The 23,861-nt window shown below is 34.8% G+C and overlaps 2 protein-coding genes across 3 annotated transcripts in view; one reads left to right on the plus strand and one right to left on the minus strand.

The window, feature by feature from the left end:
• The window catches only part of LOC116169437 (sodium channel protein Nach-like), an 85,556-nt gene that overhangs the window by 56,471 nt on the left and 5,224 nt on the right, over positions 1-23,861 (minus strand). Inside the window, exon 2 of the mRNA XM_031485521.1 lies at positions 143-322. Coding sequence (XP_031341381.1) covers positions 143-150 — 8 coding nt within the window. The 5' untranslated portion in view covers positions 151-322. The remainder of the gene's footprint in view (positions 1-142; positions 323-23,861) is intronic.
• LOC116169438 (alpha-soluble NSF attachment protein-like) lies at positions 12,241-13,234 on the plus strand. Of its 2 annotated transcripts, XM_031485524.1 has the most exons (3): positions 12,241-12,354; positions 12,400-12,596; positions 12,642-13,234. In XM_031485524.1, the coding sequence occupies exons 1-3, from the start codon at positions 12,254-12,256 to the stop codon at positions 13,232-13,234; spliced, it is 891 nt and encodes a 296-aa protein (XP_031341384.1). In that variant the 5' UTR covers positions 12,241-12,253. The 2 variants fall into 2 exon arrangements, with proteins under 2 accessions (XP_031341384.1, XP_031341383.1); XM_031485523.1 differs by having other exon boundaries at positions 12,254-12,596.

Consider the following 23,861-nt stretch of genomic DNA (forward strand, 5'->3'; position numbering starts at 1 on the left):
ACGTTTCAGGTAGTAGAGGAAACTTTCCCAATTCCAGCGGACGGAATTTTGGGTACAGATTTTTTAAAGAAATATCATTGAAACCTTGATTATGAAACAATGATTTTTGCAATAAAATTTCCATATTATGAAGTTAGCTTACCGATACATGAAGGTCCAGATCAGGATGCAATAGTATTCCACCCAGATGTGAAGTATTTAGACCTTTTAAACTTAAAGGTACTGATGGAGAATCAGAAGAATTACCTCCAGGTGTTTTTACTGCGAGAACAATGACTTCAGGTTAAATGGAAAAGCAGCCGTAGATTGAACTGCGCCTTTTCTGAAATAAAGACATTATTATTATTAACTAAAAATCCAATTTTGAGAGTTGTAAAGATCACTGATAAACCCGTAATTTTAAATAATAATATAAAGTTAATTACAGAAGATATATCAAAATGTGATATTTATTATTTTGGCAAAGAAACATCCAATAGAAAACAGAAAGTTTAGCCGAAATTATCACAAGCAAATAACACTTCTAATTTGGGTAAAATTAAAGGTTTATGTGATGAACTTGCATATATATGTATTTGCATTAGAGGAGCAACATACACAGCTTCAGTCAAACATTTTTATGAATAAAAACTACGCCTTAGTGATAATTCCCCATTGTTGATTAAAAATTATAGATTATACTTTAATTTCATAAAAAAGCGATTAACAAACAGGTAGATAAAATGTTAAAATCAGGTATAATAGAGCATAGTATATCTGCCCAGTGATTTTAGTACCTAAGAAATCCCCAAATGGTGAGAGGATTTTAGATTAATTAATAAAAAAAATGATGATATTTTAGATAATCTGGGTACACCAAAATAATTTTCAGTCTAAGACTTATTTTCAGGATTTCAAGTCAAGTTACACCCAGATTCTCGAAATATTATACTGCATTCATTTCAGAGAGTCAATTGCTTTTTCTGGTTAATCACCATCATCTTGTTTTTTATACTCAAATGATTTAATAGTGCTAGGATCTTCTGAAAATCATCATTTGGAAAATCTTAAAGAAGTTTTTGAAACTTGTCGGAAATTTAAACGTAAATTAAATCAATTTTAAAAAAATAAAGTTTATTTAGGGCACAAATGTACTGATAAAGGAATATTACCATTTATTATAACACTTGATGCAGCAAAATATGGAACAGGTGCTATACTTTCGCAGAAAATTAATGGCGAATATTTTATGCGTCAAAAAGTTTTACAAAAGGAGAACTTAACAAATCTACTATAGAAAAAATTCCCTAACAGCTATTCATTGGGCTATAAAGTTCTTGAATCCATACATTTTTGGTTCAAGATTCACAGTTCGATCAGAACACAAGCCTTTATCTTATTTATTTTCTTTAAAAGAGCCTACGTCTAAATTAGCTAGAATGCGTATGGATATTTCAGAATATGATTTCGAAATTGAATACATTATTCCTGGAAAGAACAATTGTAGGAGCGGACGCATTGTCTAAAATTGGTGTCAGAAATTAAGAAAATTCAAGACAACGTTAACATATTAACAATGACAAACCGATTTATGGCTACCAAACCTAATTATTCAGAGAACAGACAAGATGTGAATAAAAAGGTAACCATATGTACCAATGACAGTATATGAAACTATTAATAATTATGAAGTCAGTCCTTATATTCAATTTAACATAATCAGAAATGTTGATAATAATACAATAAATCTGTAAATATTATACATATAAAAGACGGCAAAGAATAAATCAATTTAGTTGAACTATATACAGGGTGAGTTTTGATCTGGGAAACCGTAAGACAGAGATTCGGTTAAATGAGGAAAGAGTTGTCGTTTTGAGAGCTTATTTAAGATATGCTTTTGTTTTTTGAAAAAAATCCACAGTTTACTATAGATATGAGCGAAAAACAAAATGTTGTAGAATCGTTATTATTAGAAATACAGCAAAATGGCACGAATAAAAGTTTTAGGTATTTTAATGCTTAACATTATGAACATACTAATTTCCTTCTATATTTTACAATGTTTGAGTTATAATACAAACTTTAATTTTTTTAAATGATAGTCGTAGTTGGCTTTGCATGTTTAAAAAAGAAATTTTTCTCTTTATAACGATATAAGGCTTGCTAAATGTACAACAAATTGTCAAATAAATAAACCTAAACATAAAGTAAGAGAACCTTTAGCACTCACACCTACACCCTTCAAACCATTCAATATTGTAATCTTAGATACAATTGGTCCATTTCATAAATCAGATAGAGGAAATAAATATGTCATAACCTCATAACTCTCATTTGTGACTAAATACCTTGTGACTATTCCCCTACCCAATAAAGAAGCTTCTACAGTCGCAAGAGCAATTTATAATAATTTTATTTTGATTTTTGAAACAATGAAAGAAGTTAGAACAGATTTAGGATCAGAATTTAAAAACGAAGTCCTTTCTGAGTTATGTAAATTACTTGAAACAGATCATAAAACATCTACAGCTTATAGACATGAAACAGTAGGGACAATTGAACGAAATAATCGTGTTCTTAACGAATATTTGTGACCTCATTCAGATGAAATGCTGTATCAATGGGATGAATACTTATGATATATTACCTCACCTAGTACAGCAGTTGATAACTACACTCCATTTGAACTAATTTTTGGTCAACAATATCATTATTTGATTATCTTAAAGGTGAACCTATTTACAATATAAACACATTTGCGAAAGAAGTCAAATACAGATTACAATTAGCTCATAAGAGAGTTTAAGATTATTTGAATTTCAATAAATTAAAAACCAAAATTTTATTATGACAAGAAGATTCACAAAATTTGTTTAAACATCGATGATAAAGTACTGCTAGTAAATAGCAGCAGGAAACCCGAAGCAGTATAATAAAGGTTAAAGAATTCACGACCATAACGTTTTAATTTTTAATCCAATAACAATCGTTTAGTTCATAAGATTAGTTCATAAGATTAGGATTAGGAAATATTTTGTATAGGAATCTATTATTAATTATTATGACTTTAGTAGTAATATTAGGAAGATAGGCTAGAAATATAAAGGAGGGGGTGAAAATGAAAAAAAATTATTAATTATCTTTAAATATTTAAGTTTAAGCTACGTTTATCTTTTTTAGTAGGTATCAATCCCATAGTGTGAGTTACCGTGCGTGTTAAAGTTTGGCTTTTGCCCAAAAAGTCTTTATTGGGGAACTAGAAATAAAGATAGGGTGAAGGCCCGGGGATTCCTTTTGAAAAACTACCCCAAAACCACCCCCAAAGGTGCATTTTTTTTAGTTTTTCTCAATTTTCTCAGAAAATATTATTTTGTCGGAAAAATATCAAGAGCCCTAATTTAAAGAAAATAAAATTTCCTTTCGATTGGTATATAACATGTTTATCTTCAACAAAAAATAAATTGTAAAATAACCCTACAAATATTGCAAAAATACATTGGCTCTTAATTCCCGACACTTTAATCAATTTTTAACAGGTGAAACATTGTTAGTTCCCTAATACCTATGTACTCTGGTACACTCTTGAATATAAGAAATATCAAAAACGCAAACTTAAAATACATAATATAAAAAAAACAACACAGATAAAAAATATACCAAAGAATTTACTGTGTAGATATATCAAGATTTTAAACAAACGCATTTACATAACAAAGTACAGGGAAGATTCTTTTTTTACATCTGCATGCTTTAAGGGAACCCTTCTTACAGTTACATTTGATAAGTTCTTCGCACGCTTTACTAACTTGTGGGATTGATATCCACTTTGGGCTAAGTTTGCCCTCGGGAGATTTCACCCAGCCAAAATCAGAAGGGTCTGGATCATGAATCAAAGGATTTCCCGCAGAAGCCCATATGCTCGCTTGATACACAGCCCTTTTGCAGTGTAGCAGTAAAGCATCCTGCGTGGGAGGTATGGTCTTTGGGTTATGGTTCCGGTGGCAAAATACCTCCTTTCTAAACTGTTTCCCCGCCGTAAATTTTAACAAAAAAGTTTCTAGTTCACTGAACAAGGGAGAGTTTATTTCAATACTTATACCATTGGTTTAGCTAAAATCTCACACATTGCGGATATTAATGAGTCTCCTCTTCTTTGCATTGCAAGAAAAGCGGTCTTTTTTTATCTTCCTCTTATCGACGATGTGGAATCACATTTTGTTAAGGTGGTAAATAGGGGAAGAGCGCGGCTAAGTTTCGGCCCCAAAGCGTGGTAAAGGTTTCCAATGTTTAATTTCCTTCTGTTTTTTCCCGTTCCATAATATAGGTATATTGAAGATTCAGGTCTAAGCTGTTGGAAATATTCAAAATGATTTATTAGGATAACAATTATATCGGAATCTACGTTTTTCACGAGAACTGTTTTTGAATGTGTCTTTAGAGCATGAATTATATGTAGGATAATTTTAGTCTCTGCTTCTTCGTGATCACAGTTTTGAAACATCTCTGCTCCCGGGCCAACATGTCGAACAGTGTTTTCTTGGGTAATGTAGAAATCACACTGGAGTCTTAATTCTTAATTTAACCTTTGAACAAGCAACAGTTGTTAGATACAGAAAAAGATCAATTTTATTATCTGAATTCGAAGAAATCTTAAAAAAAAAGAAAAAATAACTGAAATAACTCAAAATAGTTACTTTTCTTCAAAATAGATAGATCATTAGGAGTTTAATTTCTATTTTTATTAAATATGTCACATTTTTTATTTTTACCTTAACTTTATTACCTTGTTTTCGATTAGTTATTAAGTGATTATAAACATTGCATACCAATCGATAGGAAATTTTCTTATCTTTAAATTAGGTCTCTAGACATTTTTCGAAAAAATCAATAGTTTCCGAGAAAATTGCACAAACATAAGAAAATGTACCTTTGGGGGTGGTTTTGGGCCGGTTTTTCTGGGAGGATCTCTGAGCCTTCATCCTATCTTTTTTCCTAACCCCCCAATATACCTATTTCCAGTGAAGGCCAAACTTTAACACGCATAGTAACTCACAACGCATTTTTATATGGGATTTAATACCTACTATTTAATGAAGGACGCATTGTTATAATCTATCAGTTTATCCAAACACACCGTATAGTAGAATGTCTAATAAAATTGGGTTGTAGATATTGCATTAATTAACCATCATTGCTCAAATTGTCATGCAACCTACTTAGGTAACTAAGGTACACGACTTTAATTGTAATGAGGAGAGATGACTACGAACCTTCAAGCGAGATACACGTCTAATTAAATAATTATAAGAAGACATGGCTTTTATTTGAAGTAGTAATAACCAGGGCATGGTAAACCTTTCCGAACATAACACTCCGGACTAAGGCAAGAACGGTAACGATAAAGAGGTTGAAAGGGAAAACTACATACATATTTAAAATAAAATGTCAAGAAACTGAGAAATGAACTGAACAATACTAAAACAATGAAGTGGAAAACAATGAGGAAATTGAATCTACTCAAAATGAAAGAAAACTTAATTATGACAAGGAAGTTTAAGTTAATTTTGGGAAAATTTTGCTCTTGCAGGATAATAAAATGGCAATACATGATGTGTTGTGTTCGAAATTGATAGGGGTATTTGTTAGGCATTAGACATTACTGAAACGCATTTCGTACTAAGAAGCGATTTAAACTTTTCACGAACAACGGTGACAATAGAGCAACACTTTTCCACTTCTCCACAAATTGCAAAATACTTTTGTCACTTTATTGAAACCTTTCGAAACCAAAAAGACAAAGAAGCATTTTCAAAATACATTGCCTCTGCCGTGACAAATGCCGGAATAACTCTAGACAGTGAAACGTTAAAAACATGTACGTTTCCGCAACCTCTTCTGTTCTGATTTCATTTTCCATTTTTGGAAAAATTAGGGAGAAGAATGTATGAAAATATTCATGCAATGCTCGAAACCTCACTTTGTGCGTACTTGGTTAAAATTAAATTCTTTTTCCTTCTGCAAATAGCAGTGCGTAATCTATCAAGCAGTTAGTGAATAAATTTATTGGGAATACATTTTTTTTACATTCAACGAGTTCGCGAAGTTTGCAAGTTGTACACAAAAGAATGAACTGTAATAAATCAGAGGTTTTCCGAAGTAGCTAACGCGAAATTGATTAGCCTATGACGTGTTATCAATCTTTTGCCGGTCTTTTGCGCGTAAAAGCAAACAAAAAATTTATTTGCATAATCGCCAAAATTTTTAACCGCCAAATTTAAAAAGCGATAAAAACGAATGTTATAAGCATTCAGATTTCGGGATATAGGTAGTTTTTGTAAAACACGGCTTTGTGCAAAAGAGCTTTGGGAGCTTTCCGTTTTAAAAAAGTACAGAATACGATGCATATTTACCTTACATTTGGCATTCTAACAAATGTATTCAACGTGAAAATTATAAATTTGCGGCTAAGCTTTATGGACATAGTTATTTCTTGCATGAAATTGCCTCCATTAATACCGAACATTGTTATGCAAAGGCTGAAATGCGTACATTTCTCCGCTCAAACAAAATCTGACGTTAATTTGAAATCGATCCGTGGAAAACACGTGAACGGTTTAGAAAGAAATTGTCAATTTAAGCACGGTTTTTGTATTCCGCATGTGTAGGTTGAGACTAAAAAATAACTAAATAAAATTTAAATTTCAAATCGAGGTCAAAAAGCTTTGTGTATATAATCAGACTTTCAAATTAAATTCGATTTGTCTTTTTTTCTTCCTTGGAGCGCCACAATTTTCGTACGACATGCGAAAATCGAATTCAGCTTTGTAGCGAAATAATAGAAAGTGGACCGCGCGGACTCTTGGGGGTAACCTATCGTTGAGCGAGTGGCGTACATGGGAATAGAAAGGAATTTGAAAAGTAGTAGGAGTGAAAAGCTTTTTAGCATAATCTTATCTAAACTTGTCACCCCAAGAGCTACACATGGTGTCTCAGTGCAGTTTTCGCTATGTCTTCTCGTTTGCCTCCCTCTGAAGTAGAGCCACTTCAGTTAAAGTGTGCGAGTTCACGTGTGAACAACTCCCGCTCCAATTTCAGGATCGCAATAATTAACGCTCGCGAAAATTATTTTTCAGTTTAGGTTATCTGCGAACTTTAATTAGAGTAACATTTTCGTCCGGTTTTTTTCGACTCAACTCTTAGAAATAGGGTGCGTTCGCCCCGTTCTCGGTCATTTGTAACAATTTGCGGTCCACTAATTAGTACCTACCTACGTAAAATTGACAGATTGCTACACGGATTGGCGAAATGAGCGGTTTTAAATTTTGATGCGCACAGAAGTTTGAAAAAATATTTCGGTTACTGGAGTGACTCTTGTTGTTATTCGAAATAACCATAAAGTGATGAACTTAAGTGCCGTTTAAAATTAACTCCGCTATAAAAGAGGGTTAAAATGAAACTGTGGAAGGTGTTGGCAAGAAATAGTCATGTTTATACGAGTCATACAAGGCAGAACAATGGGCTTGAACTTTATGGTAAGTTCTAAATTTAAAATAGATTTAATCATCGAAGCTATTAAAAACTTCCCAAATGTACTCGCACCTCTACATGCGTTGCATAATTTAAAACTTTTTCGTGAAATTTACCAACAAAGGAAGTCTAAAAATAATGAGGCCTCTTCGTAATTAAATATTGGATTAATCCGAACTCTGCAAAGAAAACCATTTTTAGCATCTTTTGTTGTGCGTTCCCAGCGCGTTTTTACGCGGCAATATGAAACATATTATACTCGCTCACTCACGCACCCGGTTTGGGGTCGAAAAAAAAGTTGGAAAAATTCATAACTTTCCCTCATCTCTCCTTACATGCACCCTTTAATTAATATTTCACGATAAATTTAATTTATTAGGTCGAAACTCGGCGATCATAAAGGGAGCCTATTTATTTTAATTCACTCATTTTGTCAGGATTTTTCATAATCCCCATCGACAAAACTTCGCTGATCATATACTGTGTCCACTTTACCTCGCGCAAATTTATCACAAATCGGCCGAGTCGATGTGATTTTGGTGTTAACGTTAACTCTGGAACCTTTTTTCATTTTCTTATAGGGAATTAAGCCGAGATTCTATTTTACGACATGAGCTCTTCGATATAATCACCGAGGTGGGTGGTTCATATGAAACAAATGCTTTAATTAGGTAATTTATAAAGGATATTTAAACAACGATAATTACATAAAATACACACATTTGTTTTGCAATTGATATGATTACTGTTTGATTGAATGTGCTTTCGATCTGCTGCGGTTGTAGGATATGTGTATTTGCATTTTCAAAATTAAATAATCACATTATGAAAATATCCAATTAGACCTACTGGATTTTTTATGCGACAATGTACTTGTGCTTTTGCGATAGCGTCCATCATTTGCAGTTAATAAAATGAGTAATGCAGTTTCCTTTTTTGATGATATTTGGTAGAACCATTGTTTATTAATTAAAATGGTAGATCTTTCTGAAAGCTTCATTTGATGCAGAAATTAAAACTGCAGGTTTGAAATGTTCGATCGGCACATAAATGGTAGCATAAATAAATTTACAAATAAATACAGAAACGTGGAAATATGTGGACATACGGAAATATGTCATGAAAATATACAACATAGAAAACTCTACCTTTTTGAATAGGATTATCTGTACGCACTAAAATTTTGTGGTAGTTAAAAAAGTTGCACTAGGTATCGAAAGTTTCCTGGTCATTAACAAACCCAAAGTTTTGTTATCTTTAAAATTTTACCCGGAGTCTACAATTTCCAAGTGATTTTAAGACAGTAACCATTTAAACACAAGCAGTTTACCATTGTACACCAAACCCATCCGGCAGACGGTAGACGTAAATTTCAAAACATTGCAACTAGAAAAGGGAATTGTGTGCGTACCTATTGTGTAAACTACAGGGGGGTGCCGTTTCTCTAGGTTGAAATGTCGAAGATGAGCGCGAGCCACCCTCTAGTGAAAAATTTACATGTTGTTAACCTAATTTCTGATTTACGCATTGGAAATAGTAGTCGGAAGATCCTGTATGTAAAATCTTTTAATTTATTTGATAGGACCTGGCGGAATTTCATTCAAAAACATACGGAATTGGAAAATTTGTTAAATTAATAGGACGCTCTGCTCTCTATTCATCGTGAGCAAAACGGGTATTGTCGATTGGTCACTATGCCTTAGGTTGCTATAAAAATTACTGAAAGAAAGTCATAGCGCTTTTTAAAAATAACTATTATCGTAACTTAAACATTATATCTGCCCATATTTTTTGTAAAGGCATTATCGAACAAATTAATTGACTTTATTTAATAACAACGCCACGTGCAAGATAACGAAGTCAAGTGTTTTATCAATACACTCGCCGAAGCGGTGTTTCGAGAATCGTCGGAGAACAACGATATGGAGCGGATGAGTGGAGATGGCTTCCACCACTTTCCACTTTTAAATACAAAGAATGGGAAATAAACGAAGCTGGTTAGCCTAAAGCGGATGTCTCGCCGTGATCTTTTTGTGGGTCGATTAAAAAAGCGCTAAATGATTACGGGAAAGCTTGCGCCGTTCAAAGAAGTTTAAGTTTTTTTACGTTTAAAATTGTATACGAGGTTCGGCAGTTAAAAGGCTGTGATTATTATTATGTATTAATTAAAAATCTTATCACCCGAGCATCCATGATAATTATTGGTTACCCTCATCCAACAAGTTATTGGATTACTCAAGTTATGTGTTTAACAAGAATGAGAAAAGAGGAGGAAATATGTAAGGAGGAAAACTTATTGAGTTTGATTTTATCATAATTGTTGTGTAAAACTGTAAACAATACATTGTAGACATTATTTCGGTTTTAACACCAAAAATAATGATGGGAAACCCTGTATATGCGAAGTTTATTCAATTTAGTGAAGGAAAATCAGAGTGAGAGAGGCAGGGGGGGGGGGGGTTACGAAAAAAAAAAAAATTGGTTTTTTTCATTTGAGTTTGTATTTCTGTAGTATTATTTTGTATTGTATTGTTTGTAATGGTGTATTGTTTTTTTAAGATTTGTTTATTTAATTGTAAAACGTAAAATTGCGTGTTAAAATGTGAGAACCTCTGGTTGAAGGTTTATTTAAGTGTTTGCGATAAAACTTTTGATAACAAGCGAAATTAATTAATTTCAACGAAAAATACACATCTGGCGCAGATAAAATAATCCAAATGTGTTACGAACACTATTTTTATTCGGGTAGTTTACCCTACAGTAATTTATAAGGACAATGGCGATAACCTATCATAATCCGCCATATTGGAGCTAAACAATTTATTGTAGGATTCATATACCTTGTCATGTCAAATTGTGACCGTAGAAGAATAAATGTCAAGTAAAGATTCTCGTTTTTAACTAACAGCGCAAAAATGATCGTTTAAAGCTTTACAGAACAACCTATGGGAGAACCACTGCCTCCCAAATTCAAAAAGATATATGGAAAACGGTATAATAAGTATAAAATATGGTGCAATATCCAAAATGTACATATAAAGGTAAGCATTAATCATTAAATTGTGTTTGACATTTCAGTGTGTTCTGTCACTTCTTGTCCCTTGTCGCATGTTTCTCCTTCCGAGATAAAAAGTATTACTTTAGTCCCTTAAATGGAAGACAAAACACATTGATTTAGTCCACGGAGTACAAGAGATCAATATTCCTTGTGCTTCAGCAATCATCAATGTTAAACATTAAACCAATCCAAGCGTATTTATGATCACAATTGCGTTATTCATAACCATAATTGAATTTGCTGCTAAATCTCTAACCAATTTTCTATCTAAACTCATTAGGTATTTAGAGCCTCTGAAAAAATTTGTCACCGCATGCGTGCGGGGAAATTTGTAATTATTAACCAGGAAGGTGTAATCAAACCAAAATTATAGCTTCAATTGAAAAGTGAAAGAAGTTGTTTCTCCATTAGTTTTCTTGCAATAATTATAGTTTTATTGACATATAAGTCAGGAAAATTGAGCCGAGTACTTTAATTTCCGAGTCAAGCATTGTCATTTTAGTCACGAGTTTTGTATTAAATTTTACCCGAAATCAAATCAATTTAATTTTTCATATAGAACAGTTAATTAATATCAATCTGTCAGTGATGACAGGAGTCATTATAGACATTTAGCAACGTGACAGATGCCGCCGGAAAAGTTTCAGGTGCGGCCTGTAAAATGACAGGTGCAGCCAGTAAAGTGACAGGCGGTAGGAAAAGTAATGTGGTCTGCCTCTGTCATGGAAACTAAAATTTCCTGAGATAAAGAAGGCATGACAATGAAGGTTTCATGACGATTTCAGGTAAAAGTAATTGTATCTCATGCTAGCCGGGATTTTTCTATTTACTTATATCCGAAAAAAATACTATTAAATAAGAAGGAGAGGTAAGTAAAAACCACGACACAATAGGAGTTTCAAGCCTATGAAATATAGAAAAGTCTATTTCAACAGTTCAGAAAAGACTCATTTTGTAAATATTTTAATGCCAGAACAGGGAATAAAGGAAAATAAGTGGGAAGACGAACATGGGAGGAATAGAGAGGTCGGTATTCATTACATACCACTAACCGAAGGAATAAGGAATAAGGAAGGATAAGTCTAAAATGGAAGATACAAAGTACAATAAAGTTAAAAATACACAGACGAAAGGAGAGACACTGGCGGACAAGAGACATTATGGAGAAGGAGCCTAGAGAAACCACAAAAAGAAAAAACAAAAAGTAACGTCCACCACCAAAAAAGCAAGCAGCAAGTAACGCCATCATTTACTATTTAAAGTTATTGCCATAATCCTTATTCTTCGTTATTTAACAAATTAAATCGTCGTCCATGGACCACAGATATACAGGGCCGGACTGACCCGCGCTAGCGAGGACCCTGGACGGGGCCCTCGTGGAACCGCGCAGCGGAGCCTCCGAGCCCCGCTAAGCGTTAACCTAGCTAACCCGAGGCTCCGCCATGTGGGGGCCTTTTGGTCATGGAGCGTCCGGGGCCCTTACCCACCCAGTCCGGCCCTGCAGATATACACATGTGCCAGAACTAATACCTCTTTCCCTCCTTAACTACAAACCAATAACATGAGATATGATGAGATATTTGCTCAATATGCGGTGTTTCCACCTATAAGCATGTATTGTACTGTACCATGTACTGTACTATATGGTCAAAGAATGTACCTATCTGTCACTTTGGCGTTTCGCGAATGATGGACGAATTTAACGAAAATAAAGCGCGACAACTAATTTCCGAGGCGGAAAAATCCTTGTCGTCACCTAAAAATTTTTTGGTTGCTCTTTTTTCCAGGTGGGTATTGTTACAGCTACAACTGATAGCGAAGTTAACCCATAGGGGCTGTGGAAAAGTGGATGCTGCCGTTGAGCATTACCGAGGAGCCGCTAATTTGTTCAAAATGTGCAAGAATTGGGAGGAAGCCGGCAAAGCATTTTGTAAGGCTGCAAATTTACACGCGACAACTTGCTCTCGTCATGAGGCGGCTTCCAACTACGTTGACGCTGCCGGCTGTTACAGGAAAACGAATGTCAGCGGTAAGGGCGAACTTCTCCACGCAATCATTTCAATGTAATTTGTAGAAGCGGTCAACTGTTTATTGGAAGCGATAGTGATATTCACGGACCTTGGCCGCTTCACACTGGCCGCTAAGCTGCACAAAACTATCGCGGAGATATACGAGTCGGATGCCACAGACTTGACTCGATCGGTCCAGCACTACGAGCAAGCCTCCGACTACTTTAGGGGGGAAGAAAATAACTCGATGGCGAACAAATGTCTGCTAAAGGTGGCCCAGTACGCCGCACAATTTGAAAATTACCAAAAAGCTATAGAGATTTACGAACAGATAGCCGCGTCCTCATTGGGAAGCTCCATTTTAAAGTACCGTGCTAACGAGTACTTTTTTCGCGCCGCATTGTGCCATTTATGCGTCGACTTACTTAACGCCCACTACGCCATCGAACGATACCTTAATCTGCATCCGGCATTTGAAGATACCCGCGAGTATAAATTGGTACGAGCGTTACTTGAGCACTGTGAACAGCAAAATGTCGATGCGTTTACGGAGTCCGTAAGACAATACGATTCCATCTCACGTTTGGATCAGTGGTACACTGCGATATTGTTACAAATTAAGAGACGTTACATCGTTCAGTTTCCAGACTTACGTTAGAAAATAAATACAGTAAATCGGGTCTTAATTTTGTAAATTATCGAATGTAGAAGCGGTGCGTAAGTTTAGAAGAGTAATAGGGAAACCCTTTTTCTAAATGACACGTCAATTTGTCAAATAGATCTGTCAATTAGGCAGAATTGACACTAAGGCAATTAGTATGAACTGAGTACGATATTTGACAGATTTATGTCTCTAATTGACTGCGAGTAGTTTTAATTTACAGATGTACATGTCAATAGAACTAATTGACAGATAGATGTGTCAATTAAGCTTGCATATGCGCTTTCGTCCAAGAACAATCGAAGAAGATGTCGTCGTACAATCTTTGATAATGAGCGTGACTGTTAAAAAGCAGCATGGCTTTTCGTCAAACATCTCCCTTATACAAAAGCGTAGCAAGTTACATTACTACAGTCCACAATCACTCCTTAAATAAGGTTGAGCCAGCATGCATATAATAATATTTCAAAATTTGAGTAAATTTAAAATTATTGTAGTTCCCATTTTAAAGTTATATTCGTGCGTGAAGTTAGTGGCGCGTACGAAGTAATTTTGTGGTTTGACAATGTGAATGCAGCAAATATTCATGCTACTTATTTTACGGATCCGTCAATAGTACATTGAAATACAAGTGCAGAAACGGTATTATTGAAAAACGAGTATAAATGTAGGAACACGAGCGCCAGCGAGTGTTCCTATTATACGAGTTTTTCAATGACCGTTTCGGCATGCGTGTTTCATACTATTTTTTCTACGAAAGTGAAAAATTCTTCTCTAGAAATTAGAAATTTCAACTAGCCAAATAACTACAAAAAATCGTATAGTCTGATCGTAGTTGGATGTTTCAATTGTAAATGATCCAGTAAGCCGGTTGCCATGACAAAACATAATTGTTTGAAAAATCGTAAATTTAAGTCAAACAATTTGTGGCGTAGTGAAGAAGTGTTAAGATAGATTTTGACGAAACTGAAGATGAAGAAGCTAGGTATGTGCACCCCGCCGGACGTTGCGGAAATGGCTAATGCGGTTTCGCATGAATTGCTACCCCAAAAGTCTAAGCAGCGTTTCGGAAAGGAGCGTTTTCATAAGAGAACAAATCGCTAAGTTTTTGAGAGAAGCGCCTGATGAAACATTTGTAATGATGAAGGTTTGTGAATTTCTTATTGTATTTTTAAATCATAAATAAGCATAATTTAATTACAGGTTGCTCTCGTCCTTGGAGTGGCTGGAGCTTGCCGTCGGAGCGAACGTTGTAAAATGACTGTAACGGATTTCACAGAACAAGTCACAAGATGCAATTTTATTGATACTTAACGATTCCTGACTCCAAGAATCATGTCCCAAGAACGTTTTCTGTAGCAGAAGGCAAAGAAAATTCTACCATTGTCTGTCTTATATAACGAAACTGTGAATAAAGCAATACAATTACAAAGAGTTACTTCGCATATGTTTATTAGCGTGTAGAAAATGCGTGCAGAAAATATTTTTTTCTATTTCGATGTGGAAACAATACCGAAACCGTACTTGATTGGCCCAGTTTGCGTGCGTTTCTAGACAGAAATGATGCTGAAAGAAATAGAAACGTATTATTTTTTTTATTTTGTTGGATTGGTACCCCTCGCTTTTTTGCCGTCAACGGTATCCGTCAAATCAAAACTAAACATAACCTGTAAAGTGTAAATAACGTACGAGGAACTTGACCGATTGTATTAATTCCGATTAATTTTGAATATATACTCCAAAGGGTAGAACTTTTTTATTTTTACTTAGCGTAGTAAAATATACCAGCAGTACATTCTTGCTTACTTTTTGAACTCCCTTCTCGGCCAGCCAGTTTTCAAAAATTTTGTACTCCTCGTACTTTACTTTCGATTTTACAGGCAGTAAATTTAACGTCATTTCATTGGCAATCTCTTGGATCTCTGGTGAGGTACAAGAGACGTGTTTGTCATCCGTATTCATCATAACTGCCGCAAAATGGAATTATGACCAAATAATTAAAAGTTTGAAGTTTGAAAATACAAGAATCAGGTTAGCCAACGTAAAAATAAATGAACTGTGTCTATTACCAACATACACTGAATGATAGTTTAAAATTACCTAACAACGCCTAAAGGCAATATTTATAATTTGTATAATTTATTATTTAAAATAAAAGTCGAAATAGAAAAAATAGTATAAAGCACACGTGTCATTTGTCTACTTGTCGCACTCGGCTTTTGCCGCATTCGCCGCTACGCGGCTTATGCGGCAAACTACCTCGTGCGACAATCTTCGTCAAATGACACTTGTACTTTAATATACTATTGCCGCACTAGTGTTTCAAAGACCTGTTTTCACAATCAATTTACCTACAAAAACAATCGTGTTTCTACACTTTCGTAGAAAAATTGACTTTCTTTTTATGGCAATGAAAACGTTATTGCGAATACAACTACCCTTTCCTTGTTTATGTACGAGCATAATATGTTATGTCGGTTATCGCGGTATCCTGATTTGGATCTTTTTTCTGCCTCCATAAAACACTGTTCATAGGCGGATCAAAAAAAAGGCGCACAGAAACTATTCAATTTTGTTATTGACGTGGCGGTAGCTTTTGTAAAACCCCTGACGTTTAACAGAGAAGTTGCATGTAATATTTACATATTTACACCGTCGTTTCCAATTAGTATAATGAACTGTGGAAAAAGTAAGTTTATAGGTTTAAATTAGTAAGGCTGAAATTAAAACAGGAACGACGTGGTAAAATGTTAACAATATTTTTCAGCGGTTTACTTCGAATGAGCAATTTAGACTAAATTATTGGTAGCGTCAGTGAAATTTTCCTCTTGTTTTTTTTCGTTTTACGCATCGAGTAATTACGGATACAGCATTATACATGTTTATAATCCCTAAATAATGAGCGTAACTTTTCATCCGAATGAAATATGCATGTTGAATATTACAATTTGTGTTTCTTCTTTTACACACATTTCACCTCAATTACCTCATTTCAGTTCAGTAGGTATAGCTATTAGTATATTAAAAGACAAGTGTATAATCAAGTCTTAAAAGCACCCGTAACGAGTTTAATAATAATATAATAACATATAATATATATATAATAAACCCTGTGGGTTCGGGGATAGAATAGGCCCACTCTCGCCCTAGAGATCGTAAAAGGCGATCAATGGGCACTAAAGGTGACCAGTCCAACCACCTTTAGTACTTACCTACCCACTTTACTTTCCAACTCCCACGCCCATGTTCCCTACTTTCCTACATTATACACAACACGCAGGTGGATATTTGCTTACGCGAATATCTTGAAGAGTGACGCCTTCACGTGTTCCTAGTCACCCCATATTCTTATGAAAATGGAGTTTAAACAAAGCCTCGGAAAAATGCCGCTACCTGAGGAGCGTCAGGGCACGTCTGGAGCTATCGCTGGGCGTTGCAGTATGCGAGCCGATAGTGACGAGTTGGTGAACAGGCGGCCGCTCGTCGGGATACCCGAAACCTCTACAGCCGAAAGAAGACTACGAAGAGGACAACGACCACCTGAAGAGGACCGCCATGAAGAGACCTTTGTGCCTGCTTCTCAACCGCTTGTGGATGGGACCAGCGCAAAGGATACCTCCAAAAGACGTATGAAATGGGACGAAGGGATGAATCGCTTCATTTTCGGTACGTATCTGGAGATCACGAAGATGGAAACGGACAGGACAGCATACAGAGGTAAACTATATCACGCGTTCATTACACAATACCCACATTTAGCACACTTGACAGAACAACGCATTGCAGACCAACGTAGAGTTATCATTAAAAATACACTCCTTACATTAGACACACAGGAACAAATCAGGCACGAAATTGAAGCACTACTCAACACAAACAACACACTCATCGTACAAGATAATACACCCGTTCTAAACAACACTGAAATACAGATATTTGCGACACCCCAGCAATCGATAGATACAAATAATCACATAAACCAAACACTCACATCCCTTCAAAAAGAATTTGACAATGCATTGTTAGAATTCTCAAACACTGACCCAACACAAAGAGCACGAATACCTAAACAAAGTCACACTACAAAATTACGCACACTCTCAAAAACACTAAATGATCACATTTTACCAAATTACATTAACGATAACACAAGCTTACATCAACTACACTTTGTTGTGTATTGCGGTGCGGTTGCAGTTTCTAGATGTAACGGTTCAAGAATAACAACAAACAAAGAACACCACACAACAAAAAAGCGCTCACCCCCGGCTTGGGAAAAACGCCTGATTAATCNCAATTCGTACTTTTTCGATCAGACTTCTCAATCAAAAGTTATAGACTAGAAACCAATTTCGAAAGAAAATTCAAAGGGCTGTAACTTTTTAACTAGTAGCCCAATCTTGGAACTGTTTGAAATTATGGATTCTACAGGCCACATTCTATAAGAAAATTTTTCCGGGTCGATCTGAGACAATTTTTTTTTCAGAGCTCAAAAAAAGGCAGTGTGTAACCTTCCTTTTTACCAAAAATCGACTGCACCAAAATTTCTCGGGAAAACACTTTTTCTTATTAATTTTGGTGCGTAGAATCCAAAACAATTCGTACTTTTTCGATAAGACTTCTCAATCAAAAGTTATAGAGTAGCTAAACCAATTTCGAAAAAACATTCAAAGGGCTGTAACTTTTGAACTAGTAGCCCAATCTTGGAACTGTTTGAAATTATGGATTCTACAGGCCACATTCTATAAGAAAATTTTTATTCCGGGTCGATCTGAGACAATTTTTTTTTCGGGGCTCAAAAAAAGGCAGTGTATAACCTTCCTTTTTTACCAAAAATCGACTGCACCAAAATTTCTCGGGAAAAAAGCCATTCATCATGGCCACGTTTCCGTTTCAATTGGTCCCAATAACCTGTTCAGGTGGCGCAATTTGCTGTATTCTTCGCATTTAACGTTAAAAGTGAAACTTTTTAAATGAGCACACTGTAGAGCGAGCGAAAGAGTAAAATTTAAATGTTGAATCATGTAGATTTTAAAAATTGTAAGTAAGATCGCCTTAGGCGAACGAAGCCGTCTTGCAATTTGCTTTCTTTTGCGAATTACGGAATTACAACATTGTTTGAAAAACTTCTTCGAGCCCGCTCGTAAATCGACGTTTTTAATCATTTAATTTAAATAAGAAAATTTATTACGAATTTTAAGGAGAAGACATTTCTAGATTAGAAACAAAAAGAGTTCAAACAGAAAACAGTTTAAAACTTTTTTCACTCTAACTTTTTCATACTTATTTAAGTTTTTGGCATAAATTTATGACGTTAACATTTATTTCCGCCATTTCGTTTCGCTTTCGCTGATTTATTTAGAAAAAAAAACAAGATATACTACAACTTATATGTATTGGATATGCATATGTATCGACAGGCGCCTTTCATTGCTGGATATGAAAAAAAGATTTAGCTCTGCGTCCTTGCGATAGACAAATCTTGTCCTAGACACAAGGAAAGTTGTCAGCTTTTGTCCAATTTGTCAGTAATTTTAGATGCCTACTTGCGTAGGCCCGTGGTGAATAGATAATTTGAAGAGGGATTTATTTCAACTAGAAGGGTATGTAAGTAAACAGTTTGATTTAAATTCAGCGATACGTGGGTTGTTGCTAACCAAGAAACTTTGGAAAACAAACAGAAAACATCAGCATCAAATGTCAAATTCGTTTATGTTTACGAGAAATAAAGGTGAATTAATGATTTTCTTCTTAAAATAGGCACGTAGCTTATAATATAAGTATATTGTATGCGGTATTCAATAACATATTCAATATAATCATGTTGTTACCCGAATTTTACGTGGGTAGATATTACCAATCGCTCAATTTGAGAAAACTCAGCAGCCTTGATCAACTGCAATTATACAAATAGATGTACTACATACTACAATTTTTTCTTTAAACACCACACATAACACTGGGTACCAACAAACCAATTTAGGAAATCTAAAGTATCACCTAACTTCCGAGAAGTAGAGGAAGTGATTCTGATGACTCTGCCGTTACATTGACACCAAGAGACAGGATAATTAAAAAAACCGCCAGACCCTCCCTTGTCAACAAATTCAATTAATTAATGTTAATTGAAAAGAATTTACCTTGTAGTGAATTATCCGCTCTGAATATAATTAACAAAAGCACATCTTTCCCCTATAAACAGGTATGCTTGATTACTTCCCGAACGCTTTCGTTACAAGCTAAATATCCTTTAACAACATAAACACTCAGGTATGATAGAAACGTAAACTTTTCGCCTTTATTGCTTTAGTCTCATAACCGAATTCTGTTTATGCCCCACGTCATAAATATGTTTAAGATCGTAAGCTAGCGACTCTGTTTTGTTAGAAAAAACTAGTTTATTCGGGAAAAGGGCACGTTACCCATATTAGTCATAACGAGGGGCGTCATAAATAACTTTCGGGTTACAAAGCGCGTACACATTTGTTATTTCTATTTTCAAATTCCAGTTCCAGATTCTTACTGCTTAATTATTAATTAACAAGTATCTATAAAGTGGATCACTTCAATACCTAAGGGTCAATAATTCTTTAAACATAGAACGAGAACGTAAACTTTGACTATTGCCCAGTAGTTCAAATGCACAAACGACTGCGTACCATTACCTAATCATGTTTTCTCCTAAACAAACTAAACACTAACCACATTATAAATAATAAACGTAAATTTCATCACCTGCATTAAGCTGAAACAATAAGTACCGAGGACTAGTTTACGGTGAATGCTGTCCTTATTCCACCCTACTGGTTTATCAAATAAAATCCAATGAGTAATCATAATCCCATTTGGAGAGGTTTACCGTAAACTTAAATTCGCGCTTTTATTATTTGAGAGCAGTTTTATTCGGTGAAAGAAATCTATTTCAATCATCCAGCTGTAGTTCACTAACACGTTTGATTAGATATTGCCACCTTCAATATTGCGGAGCATCATCAAAAGTGGGATTTTCTGTAATCACGAATTCGCAATTATAGCAACAACAGGCGACATCGAATGATCAAAAAGCGACGTCGCTAATGAACGCGTGACCAAATTAATTTATTAGTAATATGAATTTCGAGAATTCAAATTATTTTCGTAATTTCCAATAGAGGCAATCACTACACAATAAATTTTCGATCAAAACTAACTTAAATAAATTCCATAATTTTATAGTTGTAACGTAAAAAACTCCTAAATAGTTTGATGAATAATTCGTAGTGGTGAGCTAAGTCTATGTGTTTCATGTGTCAGATTATATAAACAACGTCAAGTAGATGTTATCTCGATATAAATACCGAAAATAATGACGGGACATCCTGTATATGAGAAATATTTCAATTTATTAAGTCAATCTGGGCGATTACTTACGAAATAGGCATTTGAATTTGTATCTAAGTGTTATTTATCAGGCGAAAATTAATTAACGCAGGTGTTTTATCGGTCTTAGGAGGTAAGATGTTACGTTGAATCGCGCGTTTCACTTGGCGTGAGTGGGACGCCTTCCTTCGAGTTCCTTTAGTAAGTTATGAGGTGCTGGTTGCTCTTTCATTGAAAGTGGAAGAAGACCATTACTGCCAAGTTTCTAGTTTCTTCGTTTTTTATTCCATACGCTCTTTAGGTAAAGTTATTTTCATAGAATTCTTCTTTGTTAACACGTTTCTTTTTAGGTTAATTTAATTACCTATCTTTGTTTTACCTATATCGCAATCCGAAACGTATTTATTAATGGGGTACGTAAGTTAGAAATAATTGGAATTAGGTCTGATTTTGCATTGCAGTTTTCGTACGTTACGAGCATTTGGGTGATCGTATTGAAGAAGTAACGTGTTCTGGATGAAATGCAAACACTCGATTTCGATTAGCTGGAACTGATCTTACATTGTATGTAAGATCGAAGAATCGCTAAGCAAATGTTATCTCAACTACCAGAAATTGCAAACGTACTACGTGTTGGTAATTAATCACTTTTGTCATTATCTTTGCCTTTGTCGTTACTGTTAACGAGAGGTAATTCAGTTAGAGAATTTGCTGTTCTCAGGAACTAAATTTTTGGTTCGCTATCGATTTCGAAAGTTCATTTTCAAGTTATTTAAGCGAAGATGTTACACGTTTAAGTATTTCAAACTCCCACGTTTAGCCTGAAGGTAAACTTCGAAATAGAAATAGCTAAAGAAAAAATTTAAAGTTTCTTCTAAATTAACATTTTGGGAAAATTGACTAACAATATCAAGAGATTTATTATTTGGGGGATACCAACCTGACGAACTTCTTATATAGTGACTACTTCATAATTTTTGCTTAAAGAAAGGGTTGTTCCTGGAATTAAAAAAAGATTGAAAACCAATGTTGTTTATCTTAAGTGACTAGGTACAGCTTTAAAATTCACGTGCCTTATTCCGATGTTTAAAAGTATAGCTCTAAACCGATGTTCCGTACTTGGCCTGTGGGTCCTTAATATATAGCGAGTTCAACAGACTCGATCGAATTTCAAAAGCCACGCTGAACAGAAATTCCCTTTAACAGAGACCCTCTATTTCCATTTGAAACTATTCGAAAGGGTGCGATCCTGCTTGGAGACTTGACGATAAACGTGTCAAATTTACTAGAATATTAAACCTTTAGGTGCTTGTGGTAGGTACCTATATACAACAATATGTTGAATGTCACAATCAAAACGGACGTACATATACAATTTGTAGACAATTGAAAATATTGCATTCAGAGGGACAAAGGACTAATTTCGAAACAGTAATTAACGAGCACGTGCAGCTCGAAATTATAAACTGACAAAATCAATTATTAGCTAAAGAGGGACAGTTTTGAAAAATATTAAAACGGCTTCTATTGTTTGAGCACAGTAAACATACACTGCCGTATTGTTTCAATTTCGGTTACCTACCTCTAATGCACCTATCTCGATTTCAATTCAAATATTTATTGTGACTGTCCACTAAAACAATTTGGGAGCGGTAACAATGGTTTAACCCACCGCTTGATCTCGCATTTCTTTTTTATCGGAACGTTTCCTCGCCAGAAGGATGAATTTTTATGCCTGTCTACGCCTTATCGATGTCGTTCCACAAGCACTTCTGCCTTTACGTGCTCGTATCCTTAATTTTAAAAATATACTACCTGATCGAATTTATGTTCCCGTAAGGACCTCATATGTAAAATTTATTCGTATTCAATGTAAAATATTGGACCGACAGGACAATTTGAGAAAGAGAATGGGTTGCGCGGCCACGGCATAAGTGTAACCCAAATAACAATTTATGGCCCGTTTTGAAGAGCTTTCAATACGTAATAAAATGCCGTAATCGATCACAAATTCCTTAACGGAGGAAGAACGGAATTATAACGTGCGAGCGATTTGTAATCCCTATTCGGAAATCATCAACTTTTCTGTTGATGAATTATTATTTAGTTCGGTGATTCGAGATGAAATGAGAAAGTTACCATTGTACTAACTATTCTGTATAGAGAAACGGGGATAACTCTTTAGGCAGGTAATAACAATGTTCTCGTAATAATGTATCACCTCATTTAGATTTAGGAAACAGTGAAAGCGATACTTACACTGGAATTACTTTGGTATACATCTTTTGTTGGCGAAATACGAAACGATCCTACGCTCTAAATAAAATATGTCTGCAAAAGTAACGAGGAAACTTTTTTGTTATTTCCATATTTAAGTATAATTTTTATTCCCTTGACAAACACATGTAAATAAATTTTAATCCCTCGTTTTATGCTCTTGTAAAACGATTTTCCACCCATCCATTTACTCCATCAGTGATCCTCCGGGAAAATATAAAAGATCACCTTACGCTCAAATAAGTTCAGTGCTATAATATAAAACATCATGGAGATATTTTTGGGCAACAAACTAGTAAAGTAATCCGTGAGTAATTGGTGATGATTTTCCTGGTGCCAACAGCCCTGGGTAATATGCTTAATATAACCATTATTTTTGTTCTACTTGCATGCATAGATATGATTCACTTAGGTTTTCCTACAATGCTTTGAATATATTAAGAACTGTGACAATACGTTTACGTGAATAACAATGTTTCAATAATCGAAACGGTCTCTATGAAAATATGATCATGATCGTTTCATTTCCGATTTTACCGGATGCGGATAGCAATTTTTTTATTTTGAATATTTTCGAAATCTACATGAAAATCTACATCGTTTGATACCCCATTTCCCTATACCCAGCACCAAAGGTTTTAAAGTTATTCAAGATTTTTCAAAATTTTCAACACTGACTTGATGCTACATGAGAATTTTTTTCGACATTTGAAAGTGCAAAAAACTACAGCATGTTTTATTTGAAAAATCAAATTTTTAAGGTTTTAACATTCTCATGTACGATCAAGTCAGTATTGTTCAATTTGGAAGGCTTTTTGAAACTTAAGTCAACGGAGTCGTATGTACAGGGACTCAAAAGAAAAGCAGCCAAACGTAAAAAATTTTGAAAAATCTTGAAAGTTTTGATGCTGCGTATAGCGAAATGTAGATTTTTATGGCGATTTCGAAAATGCAATGAAAGCTGTTCTATTTAAAATAAGAAAATTGC

This window comes from Photinus pyralis, unplaced genomic scaffold, assembly GCF_008802855.1.
Source record: "Photinus pyralis isolate 1611_PpyrPB1 unplaced genomic scaffold, Ppyr1.3 Ppyr1.4_LG4, whole genome shotgun sequence".
Lineage (NCBI taxonomy): Eukaryota > Metazoa > Arthropoda > Insecta > Coleoptera > Lampyridae > Photinus > Photinus pyralis.